The sequence below is a fragment of the Myodes glareolus genome, chromosome 26 (genome assembly GCF_982192425.1).
Source record: "Myodes glareolus chromosome 26, mMyoGla1.1, whole genome shotgun sequence".
Taxonomy (NCBI): Eukaryota; Metazoa; Chordata; class Mammalia; order Rodentia; family Cricetidae; genus Myodes; species Myodes glareolus.
The window spans coordinates 23,730,443-23,745,939 of record NC_142051.1 but is presented as its reverse complement, the minus strand read 5'-3'; the positions used below and the strand labels follow the sequence as shown (position 1 = coordinate 23,745,939).

Genomic DNA, 15,497 nt, shown 5'->3' with positions numbered 1-15,497 from the left:
GTCTTCAAGTCTAAGAGTAAGATTAATAGGAAGCTGTGTCGTATGAAAAACATAGCTCCAAAAACTAGACCATTTCATGGGATGTGAGTGGGTTCTGATACAAATGCCCAGTAAGTACTATTAGCAATATTTGGGGAAATAATTATAATGTTAGTTAAGTTACTCTAAGCCCTTTATACCCATGCATTTAATATAGTAGATTAAAATCAGTATTATTTCATCCAGTTAGCTGAGTAGCCTGAAAGGTAGAAGGGTTAGGGTCACATAAAGTGTGCTCATAGAATCAGATTCTCAACATTGGCATCTGACAAGGTCTGCACAGCACACGTGTCTGTACTGGCTCACTGGCGCGCCCAGGAAGCCCACCTTCTATGCTGAAGCTGCTTGACTGCTTGAACTCTTCCGAATCTTCGTATTTTGACACTCTGACACTAGAATCCGAGAAAACGATAAAGAAGCCTTTCTTGCTGTATAATTCGAATGTACTGGCACCAGGAATCCAGAGGCCTTGGTGGTGGAAAAATGTTGCCCTCTGATGAAATGCCGAGTTTGCCTGCCACATCAACAAGCTAAGAGTGTCGTTGTCATGAACATAGAGAAAGTAGTTTGGCCTTTCAGCAGATTCAATGGAAACCAGAGCCAACGCTGTAAAACAGAGAGTCTTGATGACAAAGAGTCTCGGGGGAAGGGAGAACATTTGCAAGGTTGAAAAGAGTCAAACACATCCCCTCCCATAATTAATGTCCATCTCAGGCACATCAGACATGAAGTATGAGGTTTCAAAGAGAAAAGGCAAGGCTTTCCTTGTAGTGAATAACAATGAACCAACCTTCCCAAACTCAATCTCTGACAATGCCTTTGGAGGGAAAATGCAAAAATAATATGAATCTACCTTTCCAAGCTGTAATAATTTCACAGAGAAATCCTGCAAACCACTAACCTGTGTGATGGAAAAAAGAGAACAAAAATATACTAATCTAAGAGTTTAACCAACTGTGCTTTGATATCGATGGGATCTTAAAGGAAAACTGGGCCTTATAAGGGCTCTTGCTACACTGAGAAAATGCTATTTACTCAATAGAATAGTACCATTCTCCAAAGATGACAAAATGGCTAATGAGTCATCAAGCTTTCCAAAGCATTGGGTAAGTATGATTGCATTTCATCAACTTTCTCTGAACTTGCCGCTTATATATGTAAGACTCCTGCTATAAACACTTTTTATTAAGATAGTGAGTTTATTTTTTAAGAAAATTGTCTCTTTCAAAAACGGGTGTCACTATAAATTCAAAAAAAATCTATCAAATACAATGTTACCAAAGACATGCATTTTTGTCCTCAAAACATGAAAATATCAAAACTGAGAAATAAAGATATAAAATAAAATAAAATAAATTTTTATACAAGGAAAAACAGTTGCAACTAACGTAAATTAAAACCAGAGTGATAGATGCTTGAGGTACACAGGTAGGTCATTTCACAGGAAAGAAGGTATCATTCAAACAGGAAATCTGGAAGCACGTTCTCAGAAAAGTAAGCATTTTATCAGATTCATTCATTTCACATTGTTTTTCCTGAGCTTGTTGAAGAAGCTGTGTGTGGTTCTGGGTAGACTACAATGGAAACGTAGCCTGGCATTACTGGCTGGAAGGGCATACCCGCCAGGAAGAGCAGGTGCCAGGTAGTTGCAAGCCTAGGACACAATCTACTGATTCAAGGCAGTGAATGAAGGCAAAGTCAACACCTGAGACCAGGACAGAGGAGGTGGCTGAGGACAGAGACCGTCTCTGACTGTCTACGCTCCAGTGTGTGCCTCCATACTCAGTAATCTGATGCCAATCATACCCTTCCCTTTCTCTTTAACCTCCCATTAAAATTAAATGTGAGGAATAAATTGTCTTTTAAATTTTTTTCAAAGTAAGTTCTGTGGTTAATACTGTAAACATTTAATCAGTGAGTTACTTAATACCAAAAAGAAAAGAGAAAAAAACACTCAGACATCAGCACTTCCATAAGCCAAGATTTTGTTTTATATTATTTGGGGAATGTAGAAAATGTCATAGCATATGAAGTATCTAATCATTACTTGGGAACAAGCTAATGAAAACGTGTAAGTGAAGAACTACATTTACATTTTCAATTATACTTACAAGATGTCTTCTCTTTGAAAAGGCCCGGAGTGATCATAAAAATAAAAAACAAATTACCACGATTACTACTTCTTGGCAAAGAGAAAATGCTTCTACTAGTCAGGTTGGCACCTAGAACAAGGCCGCTCTGCCCATAGCTTGCCAGCATATATGGTCCTTCTCCAAGTCCTGGTGAAGTTACAAGTAGGATAATTATAGATTAGCATGGGACTTTAAATTTTTAAAAATAAAAATACTTCATAAATATTTGGCAATTAAATATTATTCAGATTAATTAACAACTAGCTTTCAAATAAAAGTAGTATGTAGTGTAGAAGATAGTATATATTTAAAGTGCATTAATTAAATTATATAAATATAAATGTATGTGTGTATTTATGTATGTAAATATGTACATGAGTGCATGCATGAAATTTTTATACATACAAAACAAACTAGGTGGGAAATGACTTAATCTCTTAGTCTTCAAATTCTCTCTCCTCTAGGAGAAATTTGTCTAGGTTACTTACCAGTCTAAAACCCAAGGATACTGTTATCCTCAATAAACACATGAAGTTTAATTGTATCAGAGCTTGGGAAATGGCCCAGCAGGTAAAGTGCTTTTTACACCAGCCTGGTGGCTTAGGCTTGACCCCTAGAACCCATGTTTGGAGACAGAACCCAGCTCATGAAGGCTATCTTCTGACTTTACATACATGCTATGACATACAGCATGTACACACACACAAACACACACACACACACACACACACACGGTTATAATAAAGACATTTATCTGTACTAATGGTCTCATGTTATGACACTCTTCTAATTGTACTGCATGAAAAAAAAAGAATTCAAAGACACAATATCCAATATTTTACGGTTTGGGGAATTATTAATTTTCACCAGAAGGTGAGTCTAAAATAAAGAGGAAACAAGATGCCTAGACCCAGACATGGAACTCCTCATAGAAATCTTTTTGCAATGCTCATATTATAAAAATAAGTAAATAAATGATAAATGTTTATTGATATTTTTAAATTACTATTTTATGTAACCCAATTTCTGTCCTACTAGTATCCTTAATATTACTGAGGATAGTAAAACTTGGAAATTTCTTATGAATCATGATGCATCCTGTTACATTATGACCAACTATATACTTTGCACAGCTGTGTGCGTATGTTTGCCTTGTGGATTATATTCGGAGTTACCATGAGCATGGCGGATCATCTCCTAAAAGATTTACCATGTTACACTTGATACATTTCTCTTTCCCCTTTTCTAATTTTTATCTCAAGCACAAATTTATCTTCTAGCCCACCCTAGGTAAGAAAAGAAAAAATATTCAATGAATGTAAAATAAGGTTTTTCTCCTTTAAAAGACTCAAGTCCAGAGAAGGGGAAAAGGGTCGAGGAGGAGATAACCGGGTTGGAGGAATAAGATGCCTTCTAAGAAAGCATTTTCCATCATGAAGACCAGGAGAGGGGAGGATTCAGTGCTGTTCCCACCACTAATATCATCTGGAATTGGTCACCATGGAGCAGCTGGGGCCACAAACATTATGAGAGAAGAGCTTCTAAGTATGAGTGAAATACTTGGATCTCCTGCGCAGTGATGGGACTGGAAAGACTGTCCCCATGCCAACGTGGAGCTGAACAGGAACAGTGAGAATTTTCCAGTAACACAAGTAACAGTTGGTTCTGGCCTGGTAACTAGTGTTTACTATGCATGGTGTCAAGCCAAGTACATGAGAACCAGAGAAAAAGACACCAAAATTCTGTACTGACTTTGTAAAAAGAATTTAAGAAATAAAGGGATATAAACCTCAAAAAGGATATTATACTCCAATTTATAAGTATGTAGATTCACATAAGTATATATATATATATATGACATATAAATATGTGAATATGCAAACTATAACATAATTCAATGCACACGTATATACCTGGGCCTTGGTAAAACTCATTACTTTGATAGTAATCTAAAAATAAATATAAATATATAAATCAAAATGAAGACTATGCACACACAACAACAGTTTAGGACTTGAAGCATCCTCGTGGACATTCAGCATAAGAATAAGAAAGGAGCTGGACAACTGGACAAACCTTGTGCCCATGGAATACAAATACTTCTCTTTACGACAGCATAAAGAGATGCCTGTCATCCATTCATGTAAAAACCGAATGGTTGAGGAGGACCAGAGAAAAACAGTGTCTCTTGCGCATGGAAGGACCACAGCATTCATGAAGACATTTGAGGTCATGAGTTACGGGCACAAGATCAAGCCCATCAGCCATCTGGCATTGAACAGAGTTTCGTGAAAATGTTTACAAGTTCCCACCTCTAAAAGAGGAGCTGGTGACCGTTGATAGCTACTAGACAAAGGAAAGTCTTCCTTCCTTAGGACTGTGGCCTCAGGCAGGTTGACTATGTTCAATGGATGGCCTTACACCTATGTACATATAGTCAGCACTAATTAATTGAACTTGGTGAGCTATTTAAAAACAAAAGAAGAAAGGAAGTGTACTTTTTTAAAGAGGATGTGAGGTTGGGAATTGGATACAGAGGAAGGATCCAGGAGGATCTGGAGGTGGTGGATATGATTAAATGTATCATGATATATGTATGAAATTCTTAAGTATAAATAAAAATCTATTTTAAAAATCAAGCCTTATGCTCCAAGCTGACTTACATCTTGTTTCCAGTCAATTTCCATGTTCTGCAATTAAGATATCATTAATGAACTTATCAATTTTCGCAGTGATATGTACAATCAATCCTACTGTTTACTAAAATCAACTATGTCCAACAATGATTCCTTAAACAAGCCATAAATACATATCTAATAAAATCACGCTGAACTTCATTACTTAAGGATTATGAGCAGGATACTAAAGTCTCTGTCCACAGACATCAATAATGACAAAACTCCATTTCCATCATAAGAAAATAACACACAACAACTGTGAAGAACTTTCATACGATACTGAGGCTTAGAATTAGTAAGACAATTTCAGGCACCACTTTTATATTCTATTTTTTAAGTCTGTCTTCTGATAATTATTTATTTCTGTACTTTCCTTGAATAATCTATCTTTGCAGCATAGTTTCTGACATGTTACAGATAAACGAAGGAGAGTTCAGCTGTCCATGTCCGGAGAAGCCAAGATAGTTTATAAGAGCCGTGAAACAATTCAAACTTGTTTGAAATAAAACAAACTGAGGGAAGTCACTTAAAACAGTGTTGTTGATTTTCAGTGACTTCCATCAACAATCTCTACAATTCTATAATACAGAATAGAATAGAATAGAATAGAATAGAATAGAATAGAATAGAATGGAATGGAATAGAATAGAATAGAACAGAACAGAACAGAACAGAACAGAACAGAACAGAACAGAACAGAACAGAACAGAACAGAACAGAACAGAACAGAAATCAATCTCCATAATTCTATAACCTTCTCCAGTTACCTATGTCCACTGCAGCAAACTCTTCTTCCTGGGTACATTGATACTTTTCCCTATTACTTGGATTGTAGAAAATCAATTCCTTGCCTGCCCTTCCACTGAACCTGCTAGTATTTTCTCAGAGCTGGAAGTCCTGTATTCATTTCCTGATGCTACAAGTACAGCCTTATAAACATCACTAAAAGGTTTGAGAATTCTGTAGCACAATAGAAAACAGAGCACTCTATAAACTGTGGCAGACTCAACAGAAAGTAATGTGGACCAAGCAGCAAGTGTTAATGACTCAGAGTGTCCTGACTCCAGTGGTCTGTACAAGGCAGGGCAGAGGGCAGAAATCAAGGGGGAGACCTGCGCGGGGGTGTGGGTGAGCACAGGTTTAAATGAGGAAGCCGCTGTTCTATTTTTTAATTGATTCTGTATACAGAATGTAGATGGTACAGCAGGAACTCAATGCCATCCTCCTTGTGCACAGAACCACACCTGGTCAGGTAGCACTGACTTCAAGCTTAACGCCTTGGAAGGCATACTGCTTACAAGACCCAGATGATCACAGGTTTTGCTAAGGGCCTTTGGCAATGTCTTCATTCTTCATGTCTCAATTTCCTCCTAAATAAAATGCCAACAGAAGCTACTCCTGCTATTACTGCTGCTATTATTAGTCAATCAATTACATTTTTAATTGTGAAGCCCAGAAGGCTGATATACTCTCTCTCCCTTTATCTTCCCTTATCTCTCCCCCTCCCCATTCTGCACCCTGGCTCTCTACCTCTCTCTTTCTCTACCTGTCCTTTCTATTCTCCTTTCCCTACTCACGTGTGTCTCTGTGTGTGTGTCTTGTGTGTCTCTGTGTGTGCACATTTCTGCTTGTCTGATAAAAATCTTGGACAAAAAGTACCTTCAGTTAGATTTTTGTTTATCAAAGGGATTTTGTTAATGTTGGCTTTTATTCAACATTCAATTTCTATAAATGTAACAAAAATGACCAAAAGTATTGCCCCGCCCTCTTTGGCTTCATTATCTCTATGTCTTCGAAGTTATGAAGCTTTCTTTATATAATCTCATCTGTTAGCTATCTCCCTAGTTTAGACTGGTTTCTGGTCCCGGGATCCTATGGCCATCATTCTAACTTCCTTATCCATCTATCACAGTCCAAAGTATGCCCAAGCACCGACAAGATGTCACCTCTCCGGATTGCCTCACTAAACTATGGTTTGGTGACTGCATCTTTCTCATTAGACAGTTTGAGAAAAGGCAAAGCCCAAAGCTGTTGTCTTCTGGCTTTTTTTTGCTGATATCCTCATACACCTCTTCCACAGGTGTGTAAAACATCCAGTCAAACTTCCCACCACAAGCCTGTATGCTTGCTGAGGCTTGAGAATTTTGATTGCTATTATATTAAGTTTTCGGTTGATAATATGTATCCTTATAGTAATGATAAGACATGTTTCTAATATTATCATTGTCTCTTTGTTTCCTGGTTTTCCACAATATAATAAAATTTATCTGTAGCGACAATGCTGTGTGATGATCATTAGAATCTATTCTCCCTATCAAACTGAAACTTTCTATGCTTTGATCAATAATTGTCCTTTACTCATTAACCCTCCCCCTCCCAAATTCTGCTGATCATCACATTTGTCTCTATTTCTGTGAGTCTTTCTCAAATAACACATATAATAGAAGCAAATAGAATTCCATTCTACCTAAATTATAACAAAAGTCTTACTATTACTTTTGGTTAAATACTGAATAGCTAGAAGAAAGGATTTAAAGAGTTCTCACCACAAAGAGTAAATATTGAGATGATTGACTTGCTAATTAGTCTGACCTTATCATTTGATTGTGCATTTATTTAAAAAACAACACCACATTTTACTTCAAATATATAGAATTGTTCACTTAAAGTTAGGGAAATTTTAAAATGTTTGAACAGGGTTCATAGTTTTATGAATGGTTATATGAAACAAGATATGCCTTCGCTATACTTTTGCATTTTACCTAAAATTAATTCAACTGCTTGTTCATTTGCATCATTCCAAAAGTATTTTTGGAAGACCTTCTAAGTACAAATAACCTAAATTACACACTTTGATTTTTAGAAAATAAACTTTAGCGTCAGTCCTCATAATATTAGATCCGATATAGAAAGAAAAGCCTTCATAACTTTGTCTCATGAATAACTTGTGGTTGGTTTTTTTCACAGTATAAATTGTTCAAAAAGTTTTACCTGAAAATGTACCTGAGAAAATACTGAAGTAATAGTCATGAATATGTCACATACCTTCATTATAATATTCACAATCAAGAGCTAAAAGAAAGAAAAATAAATAATAAGTTGCATATAAATTACATATTATTTGTCTGAGAACGTGCAACAAAGGAACAGACATTTAGTAATAACTACATAAAATAACAAGAGAGTGACATCATTGCTTAGAAACTTCCTACGAGTGAAGGCGATTGTGTGTGCATGTGTGGGAGAACACATACTTGTTCATGTAGGGGTAAAGCTGATGTTTTTAAAACAATCCTGCTTACAGCCTAGGTCAACTTCAAACTTGCTCACACTGATCCTCCCTTCTCACCCTCTCAAGTGCCCGGAAACAGGTGCACACATCCAAGTCTTACCCAACGGTTATTTTTAAGATGGTGTCTTTCAACAAGATAGATTTCATGACATTATTATTTTTTTATTCTACTTCCCAGCTGCAGTGTCCCCTCCTTCTTCTTCGTCTTCCAGTCCATCTTTCCCATCCCCCCCTTTCCCCACCCCCAATCCACTCCTCCTTCATTTCTGTTAGTAAATCAACAAAACATGCATGTCAAGTTGCAGTAACACTAAGCACCTCCCCATTTATTAAGGCTGGGCAAAGCGACCCAGGATGAGGAAGAGGGCTCCAAAAGCCCGTAAAAGAAGCAGAGACAGCCCCCTGTTCCTGCTGTTAGGAGTTCCACACAAGGAGGACTCGTGACATTATTTTAAAAGTAGATAAAAATGCTTGGCAATTTAGAAGTCAATCATAGACACTGTCCAAATTGGAATCTGTTGTTCAGATGACTCAATCCCTACATAAGTAAATAAAATTATTAAGAAATCAAAGCTGACAGGAAATCAAGATGGGTTTTTAAGAGAACATCCTTATTATCAGAAGGATGAAATATCATAGGCATAAGAGGATTGGGATCACAATCAATTCCTGTGAGGATGGTATGTAATTTCTATTTCAGAAGTTGCAGGAACAGCAGTCAGACATACAAGAAAACAGCAAATTTCTTTCTCTTTGATATATGATAATTGGTGACTGTCAAAAGACTATGAAATGTAGACAGCTAAAAACAATGTTTCCATGAGTTCCATGGAATTGCTCCACAATAAAGCGACAAATAATTCGGATCTTCTTAAAAACTATCCACTTAATGACATCCTAGGCAAGGTACCCACCGCAAACTGTGGGTGACCTCCAGTGCACCGGCACGCCTTCCTGGCAGCATTTGTAGGCATATGCGGCCACACTGGTACAGAGACATTCACAATCGCCACCTAAGTTGCAGTTACACGTATCTTCGTGGCAGTTTTTGGCAAAAGAGGTCACATCGATCTGAAAGTAAAAGGAAAGATAATAGGATTTCAATAAGTGCCGCTTGTGATTACATTCAAACGGCTGAGGGAAGAGAAACTGCCCACTTTTCCCGATGGGTGACATCCGCATAATACCGCCACCCACACAGTCCTAATTGTCTCAACCCACGGTGTTGCCAAAGGAAATGGAGTTACTAAATAATTGCCACCTCAGAGAACTAGCAAAACAAGTAAGAATAACAGAGAGATCCATCTTGACATCCGCAATAGGGCAGATTTCAGACTTATGAAAAGTGTTTTGTTGGATTGTTTCATTCTTGGCATAATCACCTGGCATCAAAGCAGCTTGCTCTGCTTCTAAATGCACTTCGCATTTTTATTCTTTTACTTCTTCGTCTCCTAAGTGGCACTATGCTGGTGGTGAGTGAGTGGCAATGGCAGTTTCTTATAAATGTCTCATATTCAAATAATTGCTTCCTTTGCATTGCACTTGTTAAATCACTGACTGGATTGAATAGAGAGGACTGACAATGCGTCACAAAAGAAAGGTTTGGTGTCGGCTATTTGTGTTTTATGTTACATGCCAATACATGGGTTGATCTTTAAAGTAGCATCCAGAACAGGAGCCTTGAGACTGTGGTGTGGGCCCAGAATGAACATCATATTGCCTGTCAAGGAACTATGGTCTCAAAAAGCATAAAAATCTCAAAATGGAGCCTCTTTATAAACAGGACTCTAGGCTACCCTTATCCTTTTAACGTAGCAAGCCGTCCTGGACTCCCTTAAAGTTCCTAAAACCTTTTGATATTATAGCAGAGTTATCATATTAAAACTTACCTCCGTGGTGTTTAAAATAATAATTATAAACTCATCACATGTTAACATAAATTACACATTTTAGTAAAACCCTGTATTTGGTCAAGCAAAATGAAAATAGTGGAGAGAGCGAAGCTTTACATTTTTGCAGAATTCTTTACCATCCTTTCACAAGACACAACTTGACTCTCGTATCTGGTTTCCCATTCAATGTGCTGTACTATTTTTGCTGTGACTTGGTTTTGATTAAAATCCAAGAAAAGTTCTCTATGTACATATAACTAGAAAGTCAATAGTATTTAATACATTGGGAGGGTGACTGATAATATTCTTTTAGGCTATATCCATAATTGTAGCTTTCTTGTTTCTTGTTTCATTATTTTAAAAAACAGGATATATTGTGTTAGATAACATTATGGCATTTCCAATCGTGTTTTGGTGATTTCTCTTTCCCCACATTTCCTTCATGGCCCAACCCCCACTATCCCTGATTCTCCCCTCACAGCCTCTTGAGGACAGAGGGAGAATCCTTGCTTCTTTTATGTCCCTTTGACCTTTAGCTCACTCTCTATTCTTTCTCATCACCTATTAATTACCTTCTTGGTTTCCTTCTTACATTTTTTAGACTTTATTCATCCTCTTACATCTATTTATATGTAAACATGTATACATTACAGGCTAGGATGTGCCTAAGAGATAGAACATGTGTTTCAGTTTTTGTTTCCTTTCTGAGTTCATACATAGTACACTGCAGTTCCATCCATGTTCGTTTACAGCTGAATCAGATTCAAGGTGTACAGGTACCACATTTTCATTATGCATTCACCTGCTGGTGAACATTTGGATGGCTGATAGAATTTCCTTTCTGCTTTGAATATGCATAAATAAACTTGAATGAGAAAGTATCTCCATAATAGAATGTGGATCCTTTGTAATGACAATAAGTGGTGTGACTGAGTTATGGGGCAGTTCTTGTTTTAATTTTTTGAGGAATTCCACAGTGATATCAAAGACTAGGTTGAATTTGATGTCTGAAATCATACCAATGAAGTCTGTACTTTGCTTGATTAAACTCTTTAGGTTTAACTTGCCTTTAAGTTAAATAATCTTTAACTCCTGTGTGAGTCCATAACATTGGGCAATGATTATTTGAAACACGTGTAGTGTACAAAAGTATGGATGTTAAAGCATTTAATTATAGACAACAGGTCACATTTATTCATATCATCAGCTGATATGGGATTCCCCTCTGTTTGCTGTGAATACCATTGGTTAATAAAGAAACTGCTTTGAGCCTATAGCAGAGCAGGGCAGAACAAAGTTAGGTGGGGAAAACTAAACTGAATGCTGGGAGAAAGAAGGTGAAGTGGAGGAGAAGCCATGCAGCCCCACTGGAGACAGATGCCGGAACTTTACCAGGTAAGTCACAGCCTCATAGTGATACACAGATTAACAGAGATGGGTTAATTTAAAACATGAGTTAGCCAGGAATACACTTAAGCTATTGGCCAAAAGGTACTGCAAATAATATGATTTCTGTGCGATTATTTTGTGGCTGAGCAGCTGGGAACAAACAAGCAGCCTCCTACAACAGTCAGCTGTATTTTCAGAAAAGTATCTCAAAACTTTTAAACCCACAGTAATGGAACCAAGATTTGCAAAATTCAATTTTTCATTTCAAAAAGTTTAAATATTTTTAAGAACAACAGATGCCATCAAATGTTTGCCTTGAAGCTACACTCTTTTTTTCTTCAGAAGATATCTACCAAATATTCTTGTCTGAATGACCATATTTTTCTGTGATTTGTTATTTCAAGTAAAAATGGTGTTCCAAGGGAATAAACAGTAAACCTGCCTCACAACTCAAAAGCTGCACAAGTAACTTCTTTGAGAAAACAGGGGGCATGTAGCAGAGGTATTCTTGGCTTTCAGAACTGTACTAAATTACTTGACCAACTTCTACTGGGGCCCAAAATTATCATATGAGGAAGGAGCTTAGATATTTAAGTTATGTTCTTAAAGTAGCTTCTAAAACTATTTTAAATATGTCAACAGAAATCCTGATAAACTATACTTATGATGAAAAGAATGTCCATCTGAAATACTCTCTGACAACAGATAAACGACTATCTCCCTTTTGTTTTACACATATTTAACAAACACTGTGAATAAATTGTATTTCATGAACCAGAATTGTGATGAGCATTCCCAGATGCACACTGTTAGATAAGATGGGTTGAGGAAGAAAGGAGGTCAACTGATCCTGTTGCTCACAGAGAAACGACACTAACAAGGGTCCCCTAACAATGACCATAGGACACCTGAGAAACACGAGCTGCTGGATTTACCCCCCACTCATCTCAGCCCATGCAGCAGCAAGTCTCTATATTTGAGATTTCAGTGAAAGTTCTGAATTTACCACATTGCGACACGGGGCGAAAACATCGCTGTACAGAATGGAGCACTCTTTCTTGGCATAGGGAAATTTGTTTTGGTGGGCCTCGCAAGGCTTCAGGGCTTCAACAGGATCTTCACACTGTTGAGTAGCAAAGGGCAATGAAAGACCTTAGTGGGGTTGAACTCTGAAATCAAAGTACCCGACACCCATGACAGTGGCATGGAACACAGTTTAACCCTTGCAACATTCTTTACCTATTGCCTGTTCTTATCCATAGAGGTTACATAGTGATAACATAAACCACTTCTGAGAAACAGCTAAATATTAAACAGAGTGATGCTAGAAAGAGAAATCAATCAATTAAAATTAATTGAATTTTTTCACAAATGCAGTGTTTTTATGAAAAATTCTATGAACATGAATCTCTCCCTCTCTATCTTCTCATGTTGTTCAGTTTGGTCACTGGCTATCTTCTGAGATACGGGATGTATAGATTTCTACCATCTCCTGAGACTCAGCTCCCCAAAGCGGCCTCTGCTGCCTCCAATCTGCCTCTCCAAAGCTTCCCCGAGAAAGGGCACCAAATATTTGCTCAGTTCTCAATACAGTCGCTCAGGCTGCAGTCACTTGAACCTTCCTTACCTTCGATTCTGTCTTAAGTGTTTCATCTGATTTGGATTCGGCACCAATGTTTTCTGCTGGCTTTTCTTATCCTACACCACACTGACCCTTCTTCCCCAACCTCCTGTTCCCACCTTTCTTAGAAAACTCTTGCCTTGAAATGCCTGTGCCCCTCATTTGACACAGGTGAGCTCACTTCAACAGAGTGAACACTCTAAAGTGTTAGACCCCTATATACACGCCAGGGCTATTGCCTGTGCTTCAAGCTAAAATCTTTCTGTCACATCTTTCTCAATACATCGTAAGGTTTACTACACTTATCTCTACTCTATCCTGAGCCCAATTCTGCACTCATATATCTCCTCATTGTCCTGTCTAGGGGAGAACTCCAGCTGATGTTTCTGATGCCAGAAGGTATAAGGTTTTTTGTTTTTTGGTTTTTTGTTTTGTTTTGTTTTTTTGAGTCTTCCAAATCCATCCTTCTCAATTATGTCCTTCAACAAATATTGGGAGCTTTTGTTTTTTATGGTCTCAAGTTTCTCCAGTTTTCTAAATCTCCCCTAAGAGCTAACCTGGCGGTACTATATAAGCCTCCTGCACCTGCTAAGATTTATCTTTGGTCTTTAGGGCATTAGGCCTATGTCATAACCATACGAACACTATGAGATGTTTTTCGCTCTGTGCTCTCCCCATCCCAGTTCACCTCAGCTAGGTGACTCCCTCTCTTTCTTCCATCCTCCTGTCCATGAACCAGTGGTTCTCAACCTGTGGGTTGTGACCCCCAGAGGGGTCACATATCAGATATTCTGCACATCAGGTACTTGTACTATAATTCATGACAGGAGCAAAAATTACAATTATGAAGCATCAATGAAAATAATTTTATGGTTTGGGGGGTCACCACAACATGATGAACAGTATTAAAGGTCAAAGCATTAGGAAGGTCGAAGCTGAGAACCACTGCTATAAAGTTTACCGTCTCCTATCTTGTAGGTGTTAAAGGCCTTATTTCCACATCAATTGTTCCAGGAATCCTCCTTGGACTGTAATAATCTCTATTGATGTGCGTATCTACTAAAATGCCTGTCTATATCAATATTTTTTGGTAATTTTCTAAGGCACCTACTGACTTAAGCATTAAAATTCCTCAACGGCAGAGACTATCATATTCATATGCTGTGTCTATATCATAAGAAAAGACATTATCTTGGCCAGGTGGTGGTGGTGCACTCCTTTAATCCCAGCACACAGGAGGCAGAGGCAGGCAGATTTCTGTGAGTTCGAGGTCAGCCTGGTCTGCGAGAGCTAGTTTCAGGATGGGCTCCAAAGCTACAGAGAACCCCTATCTTGAAATAAAAACAAAAAACACATATTAAACAAAATCTACTGAATGGATATAGAGCAGAAGATATTTTGCTATGCTTGAACAGACATGAGAGAAGATATAAATCTGAATGTCACCTTTGCTGCTCTCTGTACATTAATTTGTATTAAACAGATCATTTAACCTCCATGAAATACAGTCTTTCTATCTGAAATGTAGAGGCAATAATAAGTTTTGCAAAATAAAATTGTCATAAGAATTACATGGAAAAGTAACTATGAAAGTTCATCAACTATACGTTATTATAAAAACAGTCTGTAAAAAGTAACTTAATAACTTGACTCTTTGGAATGCTCTTCGGTTTGTTCTATATTCTATATCTGTAACTCACCTGTCCTAAGGCCCAACTGTCCCCAAACACCTGTGCATTTCTCACTTCCAGGTTATTAGATGTGGTCATATCATTTGAAGTGCACTTGTCGAAGTTCCCACACAATCCTGCCAGTTTGTTCTACAAAAATAAAATTATGATAAAATATTTTATATTTATTCTAACACTCACATGTATTAAAATTTGGATGATTGAAAATATATAAACAACTTTCATAGAAATAATTTTAAACAAATATTTTAGTAAAATAGCTTCACACCAATTAAATTTCATTTATAATGTTTAACAGTCCCCAAATATTTTATCAACCTCCAAGAATTATCTATCCACACTAACTATAGCATCTTAGCATTGATATCTCTAACAATGTAAGTAAAAAAGTATATACTGAAGTATATTAATAAATACATGTACAAATAATATATACTGATATATATATATCTTGTACATAAGCATAAATAATTTTTATGAAGAAAAACTTACTAGATTATATATTTAAGGTTCTATAACAGTATAAATGTTAAAACCATAAAACTAACTTAGGTCACTACAGATTGTGAAGTGATGAAGGCAGTAGCTATGGGATCTACTCATATCAGCACTGACTAGTGGATTTTCCCAAAATACTGTGAAAAAAATGCTTTTAGAGGCAGGATCCCCTAAGATGTTCCAAAATGGATGACATTCCAACAAGAATGGAACTCCTGCTTAGAGCCTTGAATTAATGCCTCTTGAGCTCTCTTTTCCATGGTGA

At 37.2% G+C, this 15,497-nt stretch overlaps 1 protein-coding gene across 1 annotated transcript in view; it reads right to left on the bottom strand.

Moving 5' to 3' along the window:
• Otogl (otogelin like) overlaps positions 1-15,497 on the bottom strand; it is a 117,044-nt gene that overhangs the window by 40,345 nt on the left and 61,202 nt on the right. The window contains exons 23-28 of the mRNA XM_085683473.2: positions 14,744-14,863; positions 12,429-12,545; positions 9,056-9,212; positions 7,895-7,921; positions 2,151-2,318; positions 367-645 (exon numbers count right to left, since the gene is read on the bottom strand). Of these exons, the coding sequence (XP_085539599.2) occupies positions 367-645; positions 2,151-2,318; positions 7,895-7,921; positions 9,056-9,212; positions 12,429-12,545; positions 14,744-14,863 (868 nt within the window). The remainder of the gene's footprint in view (positions 1-366; positions 646-2,150; positions 2,319-7,894; positions 7,922-9,055; positions 9,213-12,428; positions 12,546-14,743; positions 14,864-15,497) is intronic.